This window comes from Halichondria panicea, chromosome 13 (genome assembly GCF_963675165.1).
Source record: "Halichondria panicea chromosome 13, odHalPani1.1, whole genome shotgun sequence".
NCBI lineage: Eukaryota > Metazoa > Porifera > Demospongiae > Suberitida > Halichondriidae > Halichondria > Halichondria panicea.
In genome coordinates, this window is record NC_087389.1 from 4,480,867 (window position 1) to 4,498,706 (window position 17,840).

The following is a 17,840-nucleotide window of genomic DNA, read 5'->3' on the forward strand; positions in this document are numbered from 1 at the left end:
AATCTTAGACAAGCTGCATACATGCAAAGGAGTGGATGTGAAAATTAAACATTTTTGTTAAAATTTTAGTGGTTGATTTGCCACTGCAATTAAGGTACGCATGCACGAGACTAGTGGGAACTCGATATTTCCAAGCATGGTGAAGTATATAGGGTAAGCCATTGTATATACCATACTTAACCGTCGAACCGCCTATATGTTTTGATAGCTACATTTAGGCTAAACAAGGGGTGGGCGGATATTTGATATGGGCGGTTCGACGGTTAAGTACGTTATAATTATATGTTCCTTGATAAGTGCTTATCATACAGAAATCATGCTACAACACTTGGAGACATAAGAATTTTGCTCTAGACCTTTCATATATAATCCGGCGAGAGCATGAAAGGGCATATGAAGATATAGTTGGGCGGAGTCCAACCAAAGTTGGTTGGACTCCGCCCAACTAATGAAGATATACGCTTGTCTATAGGTATCGGCGTGAACTTCACTTACTTTGTCAACTATTTACTTTTGTCACTGCATGTGTTCAGACATTTAGAGAGCACAGAGAAGCTACAAAAACTTTACACCGGCTTGCTACTTGTGTATAGTGCATTGTTTCTTCCTTCTGTATTACACAGATATCATAAACTAACTATATACAGTATACTGTTACTAGATCTAAAGGCGACTTAGATTCCTGCTAGACTCGCAAGCCGTCACTGTTGTGCAGGCGAACAGTACTATACTGTTCGCCTGCAACAGTGACGGCTTGCAATCCTGCTGGGGCATCCGAACAACAATTCTACGTGTAAGAAAATGCACTGAAAATCACAGTGACGTGCTTTATATTATGCTAATTCCCAAAATTCGCCTTTTTTAGCGGCCGGCCGCTGGGGCTAATGCCCCCATATTTTGTTCCATTTGGCTGGAGAAGTTGGCACCTATGATTCTTACATTGTATTTTGTATTTACATTAAACAGTTACCTGAACTCCCCCACATTTTTGTAGGGGAGTTTCCCTACTTTCAGTTTGTTTGGCTAGCTTTGTGGTAGATTGTGTACACAGATCTAACTAACTGCTAGAGTAGTTATGGCTACTACTACTAAACGTTTTTTTATGGTCCATCATGATGACTTTGAAAATCTTTTAAACCTGAATGAACTAGTCCCATTTCTAAACAAGCAACAGCTTCTGACAAGTGGTGAAATGGAACAATTGATGTCGCTGAGTCGAACTAGACAAGATAAGATACGGGACCTAGTTAATATCATGTGCATAAAAGGGGATCAAGCTCCCTCATTATTCATAAAGTGTGTTCGTGACGCAACAGAACACATTGCTCATTTTGATCTGACAAAAAAATTGGAGAGTTGGCTTCTAAAGAATTCTAAAACTGACACGTTAATTACAAGTTCTGGTTCTGAACCTACCTCCAGTACTCAACAACCTTCAAGTGAGCAGCAACCTAAATCTAGAGCCACCACAATCCAAGGTGATTGTAAGTGTCTATCTATATTAATGGAGTAAATATAAATTTAATGTGAATATATTCATAGTGCAAATCATCCAGTTACGAATCTGATAGAAACCACTACAATGAAAGAAGCTTATACTGTATGGTAGAAATGTGAGTGGAAACGCGTAGCTGATTTAACTCATTTTATCATGGCAGTTTGAAACAGAATTCGAATTGAAGCTTGCAGGGTGGTGATCCAGGCGCTCTATCACTTTATTATAGGGTAGAGTATGGGTTTTATAATGCTTACATACAGCTGTGGTCAAGGTATAGAGATGTTAAATTCAACCTAAGTATACTGATTTCTGTTTTTACAGCTTTGAAAAGACAACAACACAATTCTGGCCAAAGTTTCGATTCGCTTTCTAAACGGCCGCGACTCTCCACTCGAAATGAAATGGTGGCTGAGGAAACTCCACTAGTACCTATTGAAGATCAGACATCATCCAGTAGCCTCCCTCAGGTTATCGATGTTCACCAAAGCCTAGGGGCAAATACCGCAGTAGCTGTCAGTACTTGTCAGCAAGAGAGCACACATCTGACTGTATTACAGGATTCCATAGAGCAGGGAAAAATGATAAGTATCTCCTCAGGTACACACCAGATGGATGAAGAGGAGAGAACTTCATCAACTATTGGTGAGTATTTGATATAGCTAAATACATAAGTAGACATAAAATTTATGGATACGGAAAGCTTTTTAGCAATACTTTGTGTAGATATCACTTACCGTATATACTGGTGGATGTTTTAATTTGGCGATTTGATTTACCGTTTATCGCCAAATTAAAAACTGTCAAATCAAAGTTTTCCGGTGGACACAATATCATTGTTGTAGTATAGTCACTCCTGAGACGCCAAATTAAAAAACGCCGAGTTGTTTCAAATGATCCAAATATAAAATACCCGCCAAATTTTCCAGTTATACGGTATGTTATATCTCATGCAGGGAAAGAGACCAGATGTGGAAACTGACTGCATGTATACGTATTATTATGCATGCAGCTAGTTTATTAATTGAGCCTTTCTTACGTAAGTATACGTCTCTGTGTACTATAATATGAGATTGCAAAATGTAGCTCACGAAAAAATACGTCATTTGGCATAAGTAAGTTTCTCGGAGACCTCTTGGTACAAACTTTTCATGATATTCTGCACTCACTTTCCACACGACTAACTATATAGACTATAAATATGTTACTAGATCTACCCGGGGGAATAAAGCCAAAAACACCATCAAATAACTGTTTGGCTCTAAAGTATGAAACATAATGGAGAAGTCAGATTCATTATGAAATACAGCCAATTCTTACACTCATCTAAGCAAAGAAATCCAGCGAATTAATGAAAGACCAAGCCTAGACAAGATTCTACAAAACAGTTTGTTATGTGGTGTATATCTAATGTGTGTGGTTAACTCGAGGCACACCGCCACGACCTGGGTTATAGTAGTCGGTCAGTCCGTGTTTCTGTTCGACTGTCGTTCTGTGTATTCTAAGGAGCACTGTGTTTGTATCATGGATAGCCTCAACACCACAAGGTATAAATTTGGAAGATCTTGATTTAAAACTTTGCTTAATAAGCGAGCAAAAGCCGCTAAGAAGCTAAAAAGCTCGAACCTGCACGTTGGCCTAGATGTACACGCGGCTTTGACTCGAGGCTGTATACAGACTACGACTAAACCCAAAATTAAGGCCGAGGATTTGCACCAGTGCTCTAGTTCTAAAAATGAATTCCAAATAGTTCAGGGTCATAAGAGTAAACATCTAGGCCACAGACCACTTAGCAACCACTTAGCAGGTGGGAGTATAGCCTGCATTTAAAAGGTATCTCAGTAATTATGATCTACTATTATTTTAATTAGCTTAAAATAGCTTTACGATAAACCGTTTATAATAATTATGAGCTAGATAAGCAGATATATAGAATGAGCTGGAAGTCCAGCTGAAACGCAGTAGTCATTTCATGGCTCCAATATATTATACTGGATAGCTTTGGTACAGTCTACTGTAGTTCAACTATATTATATGCAGAGCCACTCGAAGATATATTACCGCCCCGATCTTAACGTATGGAGAAATGGAAACTGCAATTTGTGGTATTAGCCGCCGCCTCCTCTAAAAATAACTATAGCGTCATAATTATTAAGTGCAGCAATGGTATACATAATACGTATAGCTATGCACATAACCAATGTCCTGACATCAGTGCTTAAAAAAAAGCTTCTGAAAGCTCACAAGAGGCTGTTTTCCTAGCTCTGACCGTACATATATCGATAGGCTTATTTTGTGAGAGTTTCTCGACCTGAAAAAAAACACTTCAAATAGCCCTCCAGTAAGAAGCATCGTATAAGAGCAAAAACAAATGCAGAGCTAGAAATTATGAGTTTAGAGCAGTTTTAACTTGATGATCGCTCAAAGCTTTGAAGATTGATGACATTCAAATCACTATAGTTATCATTATGCTTCAAACTGGCATTTATAGTTTCACAAAAATCATTACATGAGCAAACAGTTTACCGTAACCTTATAAATAGCAAGTCAAAATCAAGTTCATAGTATAGGATGGAGTTATGCTTTTTGTAAGTTTTGCTCAAATTTGCAATTTACTTTCACAAGGCAGAGATTATCTCTCTGGCTCCACTTCTCCTATCTATACAGTGTACCAAAACAATTCTTCCATTATAACTTCTTCGTGCATGCGCAGTAACGTTAATAGCTCGTGGCTGCTTATGAGATAGCATAGGCCACGCCTGAGACACCAAATTAAAAATTAAAAGTCGTTTAAATGGCTCATTCACTATATATTGCTAAATATAATACCCGCCAAATTTTTCAATTATTAATTATACGGTATAGTTTAATTAGCAGACCCCAAAATAAGGTCTAGCCAATTTCACCATACATAGTTGTATTGACCACGCCACAAATAGTGGTGCTATAAGTAGCTGATACTGTATATAGTGGGTATATAAATGAAAGGTATAAATGTTCGTTGTTTTCGCGGATTAAGCATGTACCGCGAACATTTATACCCACAAATTTAATTTCGCATGCATACATGCTGCAGAAAGGTGCTATTCCACGAAAATTAAATGTGCGAAAACCTTTCTAACGGTCATTCCGCGAAAGCTTATACCCTAGAAATACAGTGGAACCTCTCTATAACGGACACCTTTGGGGAACAATGTTTTGGCCTTTTTACAGAGGTGGCCTTTGTTGAGAGGTTGTTTTGTACACAAACTGTTCATTTGGGACCTGGGTGCCTGGCCGTTATATAGCAGCTGGCCTTTATTCGGAGGTGGTTGTTAACAGAGGTTCCACTGTATACCCGCTATACGGCCAGTGTTTTGAGTTTTGAAACTGCACATCATGCAGCTGCAACTTGCTAGCTACAATAATTATAATTTGCAAATGTAATTACGGTATAACTGGTAATTTCCGGGCAAAATATTTTGTGGGTTTCGTGGTTGAACACTGGACCACGAATATTTTAACCACGATGAAGCGACCTTGACTACCTTTACCTACAGTGCAAGCAGCAACCACGAAAATAATATCCACAACTGACTAAACTTAGAGCACTAAAGTGCACACCCTCGGCCGGCTGGTGACATGATTAAGAAACGATATAATGCACATGTAGTGATGTATGACTGAACTTCATGCACAGTAACTCAGGGGCAATAAAACAGATGGCTGAGTTTTAGTGGTACATAGATATATGCACTGTGGATCACAGCAATGAAGCTTGCAGTCTCAGAGAAGTATGGCTCCTGGAGTAGGACCTAGCAGTCTGCTACAGAGACAGCACGCCAGACACAGTTCTAGCTTTCGATTTTAGCGACCCTTTTCCATTGTTCCTGGTACGGGATCACTTCAGCTGTAAATACATAGGGTGCCTCGAATAAAGGCTGTGTGTAGTTAGCTAGCTGCCAACGTGTAAGTTCAAGATTTTTAGCTTTCGCTCGTTTTTATTCGACAATGAAGCTTTAAAATCAAAATTTAAAACTACTACCTTGTTGTGTTTGAGGCTATCCATGGCATAAACACAGTGCTATCGCATCCAGGTGAGTAGACTCAGAATACACAGACAGACAGACAGACAGACTGACTGACTACTATAACCCGTGGCGCTGCGGCGCGCCTCGGGTTAATAATTATTGCTCAACCACAAATATTTTTCCCCAAAAAATTACGATATGTATGTTATTTCACACATTGTTCCTCTAACCAATAGTCACCTACAGACTGTTTACAGACTGTTTACACATACACAAGGTAGTGTATGTGCAATTTGCCAGATGCTTCCTCCCATATGAAACATTACACTTTCTTTATACAGGTTCTAGAACCGAAGAAAGCGATCGCTCACCAGAACAACCAAGCACCTCTCAATCTAACCTGCAATTTCGTCAGCCCCCACACGAATTTGGTCGGCAATACATACCTCCGTCACGTGATGATCAAAGTCATTATTCATCACCCTTAGTACGTTCTAGTTCCACTAGCTCAGAACGACATTCAATAGATGAATCTCCTCTTCAATTATTTATTGAAACTTTGAGAACCTCTTATGCAGATGAAAAGTTTTTCAAAAAATCTGCTGGTCTTAACAAACGAAAGATCGAATTCATTAATCTAGCACTTATCAAGAAGAAAGGAGTGAGCCCTGCAGATGCAGAGAATGATAAATTTCTGCAGAGCACATTACACGGCTCTATAGATGACATCATTAAGAAGAAGGAGGATATTGATTTGCAAGAAATTTTCAATTACGGCAAAAAAGGATCGAGGAAGCTCGTACTAGTCGAAGGGGCTCCTGGTGTTGGAAAGACAATGCTTGCTTTAAAAATATGTCAACTATGGGCCAATAAAAATCTGCTAGATGAATACGATATGGTGCTCTTGGTAACCCTCAGAAGATTCCAGGGAAAATCGTTAGTGGAGTTGAGTGATCTGCTCATATACCTGCAAGGCCCCCTCCGTGCTGAGGCTACCAACGAGTTATTCAGATCACAAGGTGATAGAACTTTGTTCATTCTCGAAGGCTGGGACGAGTTGCCTCCTAAGCTACACAGAGAAGGCTCGATCTTTTTTGACATTGTCGATGGCAGTGTGTTACCGAAAGCTTCTGTGCTCGTAACTTCTCGTCCCACAGTGACCTCTGGCCTCTATGACTACATGGATGAACGGCATATTGAAGTGTTGGGTTTTAGCGCAAAGGAAATCACACAGTACGTACAACTTCATGGCGAAGAAATGTCTGAAACGATTCACAGCCATCTCAACAAGTTTCCAAACCTCAAAGCATTGGCTCACATTCCGCTCACACTTTCCATAATTTGCCATGTGGCTAGAAAAGATTTAGCTTTGCCACATACCCTCACAAAGCTTTATAACCAGCACATCTGCAACACTCTTTTCCTAACCTTGAAGAAGTATTCGAGGTTCAGCTCCCTCCCTGGAGTTTCTTGCTTGGAAGAACTACCGGTTGAAGTTAGGGAAGTTTTCAATTCCCTTTGTACTTTGGCTCTGGACGGCTTCAAAGAGAAGAAGTTCGTGTACAGCAAAGAAGATTTGCAGGCTGTTGGTCTCGAACCAACTGCCTTTGACGGCTACGGCCTATTAAATGCACCTGTTATGGCCGTCGCAGCAGGATTCGAGCAGATTTATCAGTTCAATCATCTCTCAATTCAAGAATTTCTTGCAGCCTATGAAATTCAACATCTGGTTAATGATCAACGAGTTTCCCTTCTCAGAGAGTTCCGAAATGACAAGCAGTTTCAAAACATTTGGAAATTTTTCTCGGGGATTACAAAGCTTGAGAATGAATATTTCAAAGAATTAATCATATCTGAAACTGGGAAAGCCAATCGAGATCAAACCTTTCTTTTACACTGTTTGTACGAAGCCGACAACCCTGCTATCAGCAAGAAAGCTGCGGAAAAGATGTTCTATGTTCTAAACCTTGGTAACATGCTTCTCAACACTACCGACTGTCTCTGTGCTGCTCACATGATCACATCGGCCGGGGGGGAGTGGCTGGTCGAGTTGAGGGGGTGCAATATGGGGGACGATGGACTGAGGATATTCAAGACGTCTCTTTTGACCCACATTGAGGCCCATGGAGTACTCGGATTCACCATCAAGAGATTGGAGTGAGTGCATGTAATTGGACAAAGTATTACACGGAAGCCTTTGAAAATAATAATAATGGTGCGTATATAGATTTGAAACTACTCTATGCCATGTCATATATTGGGTTCAAATGTGTATAGTTAATCATTTGCGAATAACACTGACCCTATATTGCGTTAAGTGTACATGTGTGACTCCTTTCTGTCATTTGTTTGCAATTTGCAATCAAAAGAACTTCGCATTTGAAACACGATATAATTATGTAACTTATAATTATTATGAACACTTCTTTCCGTCTTATTGACAACACTGTATTCGTCTTTTACTGCCCATGCATTACAGCTTGACTCAAAACCGGATACTAGCAAGATCTGTTAAGCACCTAGCAGACATGATCAACAGCAAGATGCAGCTGCACTCACTCATGTGAGTTAACAAGTGTCTGTATGGTGGATGGTACTTACAATTGATTTCTTAATGGCACTGTTATTTTCTGCATTACATGCATATAGTGCATGTTTTTAGTTTCCCAATTAACAAAGGACATGCAGCCTCTCTTACTAACAAGTTACTCCACTGCATGCATGTACATACATAATTATATACATGCCACTTGATGCAATAATTCTTTTGTCTCCACTTAAATAATATCCTCTACAGATTGTCGTCCAATCCGTTTGGAGACGAGGGCATGAGGACTCTAACAGGAGCTCTCAAGCAGCCTCACGCAACAACCAAGTCACTCCAGTACGTTACTTGTTTGAGACCTAGCCCATGCAAACCGGTCACCTATACTTTTCATTGCAATTGATAGTGTTCTGTTTGTATTTTCCATGCCATGGTGACTGAATTTATAGCCAGCCATGCATGCAGGCACAATGTACGTAAATACAGTGCTTATACGTATGACATTGAATGTGGTCTTTATCGATCATGATGTTGAGTTTGATAATGTGCAGTTTCTCAAGCTGTGAGCTGACTATGGATTGTACTTTTGAACTAGCTGATGTCTTGAAAACAAACAGCACAATAAATGAACTCTAGTAAGTTTCAGTAATTCAAAAGCTTCCTTATTATGTTGCTATACTCACAACTTTTGTCAATACAGTATCGGATTTGAGCCACTTGGTGACAGCGTTAAAAATATAGTGCAGGCACTGGACAATAAAGACAACAATACGCTCACTGAATTATCGTAAATAATGAATCCATGTATACATGCATGTGTAAGGTTTATGCATGCTCTATATAATTATGTGCAGACTGATGAACACAGATATGACTTCAACGGGACTTACTGCTCTAGCCCAAATGGCTCCCGTCAACCAAACTCTTGAAATCCTAAGGTATATATTATACGTACACTTGCTCATACGCTCAGAATACGTATTTATCATTCTGTATTTCACTAGACTTGATCGGAATAAATTAAAAGCTGATAACTGTCATCTGGTGGCTACTATTATTGAGAAGAGCAGCAGTCTTACTCTGATAGAGTAAGCTTAGTCATGAAAAGTTATGCGTTTAATTACACCACCATGCCTGCATTTGGTGTCATGCAGTTTGTCAAAGAATCCAATTGGAGATGCTGGCTTTGAGCGAGTACTTGAAGCACTGATTGCTAAACCTAAAGGCTCTCTCAAAAAGTTGGGGTAGGTACAGACATTAGTGTTGATCACTCGTTACTCTGATCCGTTGTCTGAATTCAGGGTGTTTGGATGTGATGTCACACCAAAGGGACTCAAGAAACTCATGGAATTATTCTCAGTCACGGAAACATTTGTCGGAATTCAGTAAATGACCCAAAGCTATTATAATTATGCGCAATTTTGGCATGTCTATATATATATATATACCATGTATATAGCTATTATAATTTTAGTGACTATAATATAATTGTAAATTAATATATCATTATAACTGCATGTCAGTCTGGTTTCATGAATTTGAGCCATGCAGCTTTGAAATAAAGAAGCCAGCCGAGATAATTGTATTAATATTAGTTGTTGCTTCACAGACTGGGGGGCAATCATCTCGGAGACGAGGGTGCTGAACTAGTGGGAGAGGCTTTGAAAAGAAACAGCTCCAAATCAGTTAACCAAGTTTTGTAAGTATAAAACCATCCATTTTGTATGATTTAGTGTTGCATGCATAATTATGTTGGCTATAATTAATTACTGAGCAAAATCCACCGTAAAATTGTAAGTGAATTATATACCTATTATACTATAATTATATCTACTATACTTCTTTGTGTTCAATTTTATAAATTGTAAAATTTGCCGAGATAAGTGAAAACAATGTATTTCATGCAGAATGGAGGCTACAAAGGTGACTGACGAAGGAAAGAAGAAGCTCCAGGAGATCTGTGACTTCATCAACTCTGGGAGAGATACAGAGAACAAGTTAGATCTCAACTACAAGCATCACTCCGAAGTGGTGCAGAAGAGAAACTCCACCAACTATCTATACTTTCTGTAAAAGCAATGTACATATTAATTAATTTGCCTGTGGTTTTATGTACAATCATAATTATGTGTATAACTATATACTTTCTTTTGTGAGAAACTCCATTGTGTACATGTATAATGTTGGTAGGCTAGCCATTGCATGTGTTGTAGCTATAATTATACAATTCAGTTTTCAGTTCAAATGAATGAAAATCAATCTATAAATTACGTACTACTGATGTTCCAACTATTCACTAAATAATAAACGTTTTGGCTTAATGTTAACTAACACGACGTCACTGTTCCCCTGGTCTCCTAAACTCGGTTGTACTTGCCTTGATCTATCATCACTTGAGCCACTATGAACCTGGATGATGCAGCGACTTTGTTTCCTGTCGCCACGAGTGGAAAGTTATCAGGATCCCCGGTTTCTGTGGCAACCAGATACTTTCCGTTGCTAGCTTTCAGATTAATCACTGTAGGACCATTGGTTAGCACAGTAAATTTGCTCGTTAATTCAATTGTATCGCCTGAAACCACAATTTTGTCGATACTACTCTCGTGATTAACGTACACTCCGCTTATCTGCTTTAAAGGAGTAGCTATCGTCAGAGTTTGAAACCACTGTCAACTCGCAAAATTCGTCAGCTACCATCTTGACAACCACTTTTTGGTCCACTTTTTCCGCATGCAGACACTCATTGAACCTCTCTAGGCATGCCCCCCATCAAACGTAATTTACATGATATGTATATATATACAGTCAGTGAAGCATTCTTGAAATGTATTTGCATTAAATACATGTACATTAACTACTAGGCTTTTCAAGAATGCTAGTATCATACGTAAGTATCCACTCTTGTAGGTATCTATGAGTGAGACTATGACGAGGAGCCCCTCTTGGACTTTAGGTTTAACATTCTGTAGAGCTCATACCTATATACGTTCAGGAATAAGCATGCAGAGGTTCAATGAGATTCTGCTAAAATATCATTTCAGTAATAAAAGTGCAAGCTAAGCTAAAATATTTGTATTTGCTGTACATTGACTACTAATAGGCTAAGTCTTAGAATGGAAGTTCATATCTGGTGGTTTTGCTGCATGTTTGGCAATTTTCTGTTGCAAGTTGCACTGCAATCCACTGCATGTAACAGAGAACCATAAGATGTAACCACCGAACGAAACAGAGAGAGATCTGTTTGCCCTCGCTGCGAGGCTAGGCGGTTTAGGCATTATTATTCCCTCACAACAGTTGGATCAAGAGTTCAAGTCCTCCATGCTGGTCACTGCTCCCAGGGAGCTAACCCACTCACAAGACCCTGCATATCCCTACGAAGCTCTAACAAACCAGATATCAGCTAAAGCAGAGATCCAGCGAGAAAGACACCAAAACGCAGATTTGAATGCCAATCGCCTCAGAGAGGTGCTAACACCTACTCTCAAGAAAGCCATGGATCTAGCAAAGGAAAAGGGCTCCTCAAGCTGGTTGACGACGTTGCCTCTGGAGGAGCATGGGTTCTGCCTACACAAAGACGCGTTTGTAGACGCTCTGGCCCTGAGATATGGATGGTGTCCGCCAAACACTGCTACAAACTGTGTCTGTGGTGCAAACTTCACTATCGAACATGCTCTCTCCTGCCCAAGAGGTGGATTCCCGTCGATATGCCATAACGAGATCAGAGATCTAACTGCCACCCTAATGACGGAAGTCTGCAATGATGTGTGTGTGGAACCGAATCTTCAACCACTCCCCTTGGAGACCATGGCAAGACGCACCGCCATTACCACCGATAACGCCCGACTAGACATCGCGGCAAACGGCTTCTGGGGAGGAAGACTGGAGAGAACCTTCGTAGATGTCAGAGTGTTTAACCCTCACGCACCATCGAACAGGAACACAAGCCTGGAGCAGTGCTTCAGAAAACACGAACTAGAGAAGAAAAGAGCCTATGAGCAAAGAGTCAGGGAGGTGGAACATGCGTCCTTCACCCCCTTAGTGCTCTCCGCAAGTGGGGGACTAGGAAAAGAAGCAACAGTGTTCTATAAAAGATTGGCTTCCCTCCTAGCTGAGAAATGGGACCAACCATACCACCAGGTCATAAACTGGCTAAGATGCTCCCTATCATATAGTCTGCTCAGATCTGCAATACAATGTGTGCGAGGCTCCCGGTCCTCCCCCGTGGTCGCACCATCAAGACCATCCTACCAATGGATTTGGTGTCGGCCGAGGCACACTTGTGCCAAATGGACTAACAAGTATATTATATTTCCTTTTTGTATATTTTTCCTTTTTGTACTCTTTATTATTTATTTTGTCTAGATCAGTACCCTACATGTGTAACTTTATTTGTTGTATTTGAAAAGAAAGAAAAAATGTGTCCATGAAAAAAAAAAAAAAAAGATGTTACATAAAGGTGTTAATTGTTGTATTTTGACCTCTGAGATCAAAGGAATAGCTTCTAGTAGATAATGATCCTCGGGCCTTTATAGCTTTAATTGATATTTTTGCACATGATCTCAACTTCCTTCCAACCTCCTCTGACAATCTACTACAGGCCAATAAACAGCTTAATTGTGGCACTCATACAGCCATGCATGTAATAACTATTACATATTGAGCCTATACTGTATTTACCGGCCCTCCATTATCCGGAACCTCAATTATCCGGCTTGCCAATTTTCTTTTTAATAATTCAGAAAATGGGCGGGTTCCTTAAATGTGCATGCGCGTTGCAGCTGTTACTATGGAGACAGGCCTGCTTATATCTTCTGCGCATGTACGTGTGTATACATAATTAAATACAAAACACGTTGTGTATAGTTATTATTATTACAAGGTGTGCATAACATCAGCTATAAAATGATAAAATACAATTCAACCTCAATCAGAGATGGGGGGCTTCTCTCAATTTTCGTAAATGAGCATGGTCGGTAAACACAACCTCCACTTTTTGACCGTCATCTCGACCAACATTGAGTGAGTCACAGATTTCTTGGAGCATTTTTTTCCCGTCTTCTGAAACACGAGTTCTCTCAAGGCTGCATAATCGTAATAAATTTTGTGTTATAATTAATTTTTATTACACAGTCGCTAGCCTCGAGAAGCATGATTTGGCAAGGGGTCATCATGATATAAAACAAAGCGAAGCTTCAGGTTTATGTAATTATACAGGCAACTCGCATGCTTGCATTGTGCCTGTATAATTATATTATATATTGCTCCTACTAACAATGCAACTCACATTACAGCTTTAACACTTCTGGATGTATTCTGCTGAAGAGCGTGTCCAAGCAATTTGGCTCCTTCGTCATCTATCTGGTTGCATCCTAGTCTGTAATTTGAGCAGAAAGATTATAATTACAATCATGAATATTATTATTACTTATATCTCTTCACTTACTGAATCCGAGTGAGTGTCTGTGTGACTCCGAATAGAGTGACTAGTTTTTCGATTCCTTTCGGTGATGCAATCCCACAGCCAAAAACTCTAATGTATTGATACGTAAAGTACAACAATTATGATCCAGTATTCAAGTTACATGATGCCAATACTTACCCCAACTTCACAAGTGAGCTTGTCGGCTTGGCAATCAGTGCATCTAGAATTTTGTGGAATCCTTGGTTTGCTATTGGAATCTTGGACAAGCTGCGTACATGCAAAGGAGTGCATGCATGTGGACATTAACCATTTTTGTGGAGATTTTATAGGGTCAATTTTCTGCTGCAAGGCATGCATGCATGCGTATACACGAGATCAGTGGTAACTCTCTCCAAGATAACATTAATTACCGTGTGTGGAACACCTACGCACGTGAACACAACACTTACTCCAGCAGTTTCAGACTGTTGTTTCTCTCAATGATATTGGCAATTAGTTCAGAATCCCTGGGTTGAAGGTTGTTGCGGTCAATCCTACAATGCACAATGTCATGTCAACATTCACAAAATCATGAATGCTAGATCTTTACCTTAAAGTCTCTAATGTTCTGTTGATTGCAGCCATATTTGACAATGCGGTGAGTCCAACAGAAGTCATCCCAACATCTGACAATCTATAGAGTTTTGTGGTGTCCCATTATGTAGTTTGTAAATTCTAATGATTTACGTTATTTCTGTAATTGTACTGTTTTTCTCCAGAGCAAGTGCTATTCTCTCAACTGCTTCATCACCAATTTTGTCATGTCGAAAACTGCATGCAATTAATAGTATATATATGTACTGACTCATTTTGATGCAATTGACTTACTGTATCTCTTTGATTGACTTGTTTAGACCTTCTAGAATATTCGCTATCTTAGCAACTCCAACGTTTGTTATTTCACATTCGTTGAACCTGTTTGAGTACAAATTAATCACATGCACAGTGTCATACATTGATTCAGATCGAACTTACTGTAGTACAGTAACAGTCGTGTTAGACTCAAGAGCTGTTGCTAGATTTCCAATTCCCTCGTCTCCAATAGGATTGTAAGACAATCTAAATGTAAAAGTAAAAACGTTCATTCCTATCTTAAAAGTAAGGCTCAATTTTGAAAACTGGTTGCTAACGCTGTGAGGAAGTTCGAACAAGTTCGAAAGAGTCAAACCAAACTACTAAGTAAGAATGAATTGTGTATAATTATTTTACCTCTGAGATCAGGCCTGGCATATATAATGATCTCGGGCCTACCGGGTCAATAAACAGCTTGTGGCACTCATAGCCATGTAATGAAATTAATACCCGCGAAAATATGTCACCTAAGGTAATACATAAAATGTCAGTTAGATACACTTATTTTAAACGTAGGTCTATATAGTCTTGAAGCATGCGGCAAAGAATATAGGGAATGTATAACAAGCCATCGTACAATTTGAGTTATAGTTACAGTTTATAATTATACGTACGCAAGACCCTCCAATTGAATATTGCAAGACAGAATTTCGACTAGATGGGAGATTGCTGAAGCTGTGATTCGATTATGCGTTAGACTGCAAATGAGAAATTATCACATACATCATAATGTATACAGTACATGCACTCCATTGAACTTAACTTGAAAGATGTTATCTTGAAGTCGTGAACACTATTGGTCTCGGCAAATCTAACTAGTGACATTTTTAGGATACTTAGCCCATTGTCTCCAATGTTACAGCCTCTAAAGTCCAGCGTCCACCCCCCGCCAGCCGATGTAACCATGTGAGCAGCACACAGGCAATCAGTCGTATTGAGAAACATGTTGCTCAAATTGAGCACACGATAAAATTTTTCAGCTGCTTTCTCACTCACAGCTTGATTGTTGGCCTCGTAAACGCAGTGAAGAAGGAAAATTTGAGCTCGGTTGGCCTTACCAGTTTCAGTGATCATGATCTTTTGAAAATTTTTATCAATTAACTTGGTAATTCCAGAAAAGAACTTCCAAACATTTCGAAATTGCAAGTCATCGCGAAATTTTCTGAGAAGACGAACTTGTTCCGATCGATCTAGTTTTTGAATTCCATACGCCGCAAGGAACTCTTGAATGGAGAGATGGTGGAATTGGTAGACAATATCAAAGCCAGCAACGGCAGAGTTATTGGGGGTGTTTAAGAGACCATAGCCATCAAATCGTTTCTGATTATCTGAATTTAGACCAACTCGTTGCAAATCTTCTCTGCTATACACAAATTTCTTCTGTTTAAAGCTGTCCATCGCTAAAATACACAATAGGTTGAAGACACTTTTAATTTCGGGAGGAAGCTTGCTTAAGCTGGTAATTCCATTAATAGAATTCAGTGCTGGATTCGATTGTTTCTTACAGTTTTGGTAGAGGGTATTGCAGATGTATTGTTCGTATAACTCGGTAAGAGTGTGTGGTAAGGCAGCCATACGAGCCACGTGGCAGATAATGGAAAGTGTGAGCGGGATGTGGGCCAACGCTTTGAGGTTTGGAAACTTGTTGAGATGACTGAGAATTGTTTCAGACATTTCCCCACCATGAAGTTGTACGTATTGTGTGATTTGCTCAGTGTCAAATCCTAACACCTCGATATGTCGTTCATCCATGTAGTCATAGAGATCAGCTGTTACTGATGGACGAGAAGTGACTAGCACTGAAGCTTTCGGAAGCTTATTGCCCTCGACAATATCAAAGAAAAATGAGCTTTCTTCGCGTAGCTCCGGCGGTAACTCATCCCAGCCTTCAAGGATAATCAACATCCTGTCACCTTGAGAACAAAAAGCCTGCTCAACAGCCTTGTCACGTATATCACCTTCTAAATAAATGTTTATTATGTCTTTTAGCGTGACCACAGACTTTTTTTGGAATCTCCGAAGAGTAACCAAAACCAAAAGGTAATATTCTTCATTAAGAAACTCTCCTTTGGCCCAGAGCCGACACATTTCAAGTGCTAGCATTGTCTTTCCTATACCAGGAGCTCCTTCAACTAGTACTAACTTTCTTGGCTGATCTTCACCGTATGCAAAAACTCGATCCAGTTGAATTTGCTCTTTTTTCTTGATGATATCGTCGGCTGAATCGTGCAAAGTGCTTTTGAGAAATTTATCTTGCTCTCTGTCTATGTGATTGGCTTTCTGTTTCTTGATAAGAGCTAAACTTATATACTGCATTTTTTTGGATGCAGGTCCTGCAGCCCTCCTGAAAAATTTAGCTTGTGTGTAAGTGGTACGTAGATTGTCCGCAAAGACTTGAAGAGGGCTAGTAATGCATTGTCGGGAGAAATCCGAGCATGACTGGGGATCTGGACTGGAGGTTCGCGTTCGCTTAGAAGGTTCGCCGGAACTTTGGTCAGAATTGTGTTGTCTTTTCAAACCTGTAGAAGCAGAAATGGATCAGTATATTACCTGTGACCACAACTGTTGTACAAATTGATGCATCACAGATTCAACTGTATAATTATAGATCTAGTCTATATATAAATATAATTATCATTATATGCTATATAAAAAATTATACCAGCTATATATATATACATTTCCATAGCGTCCAGTATTTATACCCTATTATAGCTACTCTTATCCAGATTCGTAACTTCACTATGAATAATATTCAGTGTCAATTTAATAATTAGTTATATAATTATACTGATTCACAGCAGAATGATTCATGCATAATTTTGATACAATGACCTAGCCATGCAGGCGAATTAAAACAATGACCTATAGCCAGGCTTTGCCTATAGCTAACACAATGGGATCTTGGATTAATTGTATTGTCTCTAGGTGCGGGTTGCTTCTCACTTGACGGTTTGCTGGGTTGTGGAGAATGAGAGGTAGGTTCAGAACCAGAACTTGTAGCTAACGTGTCGGTTAATCCGGTTGCAGACTGATTATTTATAAGCCAATTCTCCAATTTATCTGCCAGATCAGAATGAGGCAAGTGTTCTGCTGCATCACGAACACACTTTACAAATAATGAAGGCGCTCGATCTCCTTTTATGCACATGATTTTAACTAGTTCACATGTCTTTTCTTGTCTAGTTTGACTGGGCAACATCAATTTGTCCATTTCATCACTGGTCAGAAGCTGCTGCTTGTTTAGGTGTGGTAGTAGCTCTTCCAGGTTTAGATAGCTATTAAAGTCAACATGATGGTCCATAAAAAATCTTTTACATGTAGTAGATCTAGCCATAGCAAGTTGTTTCTACTTAGTAGTCTCATAGTAAATAGTACGTAGTTGTATACGCCCTAAATCCACCGCAAAACCGAAAGTAGATTTATATAGGGGTGGGGAAAGTCCCCCACAATTCCCCTTACATGCATGTACACATT

General features: G+C 39.5%; 2 protein-coding genes and 1 pseudogene across 5 annotated transcripts; 2 read left to right on the forward strand and 1 right to left on the reverse strand.

Moving 5' to 3' along the window:
- The first annotated feature begins 443 nt into the window (after positions 1-443).
- LOC135346075 (NACHT, LRR and PYD domains-containing protein 5-like) lies at positions 444-10,366 on the forward strand. 3 transcript variants are annotated; one of them, XM_064543564.1, is made up of 13 exons: positions 444-1,484; positions 1,820-2,140; positions 5,847-7,662; positions 7,985-8,068; positions 8,303-8,389; positions 8,602-8,685; positions 8,751-8,837; positions 8,905-8,988; positions 9,055-9,138; positions 9,205-9,294; positions 9,352-9,435; positions 9,660-9,749; positions 9,958-10,366. In XM_064543564.1, the coding sequence occupies exons 1-13, from the start codon at positions 1,076-1,078 to the stop codon at positions 10,121-10,123; spliced, it is 3,486 nt and encodes a 1,161-aa protein (XP_064399634.1). In that variant the 5' UTR covers positions 444-1,075; the 3' UTR covers positions 10,124-10,366. The 3 variants fall into 3 exon arrangements, with proteins under 3 accessions (XP_064399634.1, XP_064399636.1, XP_064399635.1); XM_064543566.1 differs by having other exon boundaries at positions 445-1,439; XM_064543565.1 differs by having other exon boundaries at positions 446-1,478.
- Positions 10,367-11,268: 902 nt separating this feature from the next.
- Positions 11,269-12,345, forward strand: LOC135346447 (uncharacterized; annotated as a pseudogene).
- A 535-nt stretch (positions 12,346-12,880) lies between these two features.
- Positions 12,881-17,756, reverse strand: LOC135346077 (NACHT, LRR and PYD domains-containing protein 12-like). 2 transcript variants are annotated; one of them, XM_064543568.1, is made up of 12 exons: positions 17,310-17,756; positions 15,127-16,882; positions 14,978-15,061; positions 14,487-14,570; positions 14,340-14,426; positions 14,199-14,282; positions 14,062-14,145; positions 13,922-14,005; positions 13,650-13,739; positions 13,494-13,580; positions 13,335-13,424; positions 12,881-13,131 (listed from the first exon to the last, which is right to left on the reverse strand). In XM_064543568.1, exons 1-12 carry the CDS (start codon positions 17,698-17,700, stop codon positions 12,978-12,980), a joined length of 3,075 nt encoding a protein of 1,024 aa, XP_064399638.1. In that variant the 5' UTR covers positions 17,701-17,756; the 3' UTR covers positions 12,881-12,977. The 2 variants fall into 2 exon arrangements, with proteins under 2 accessions (XP_064399638.1, XP_064399639.1); XM_064543569.1 differs by lacking the exon at positions 14,199-14,282.
- Positions 17,757-17,840: the final 84 nt, after the last annotated feature.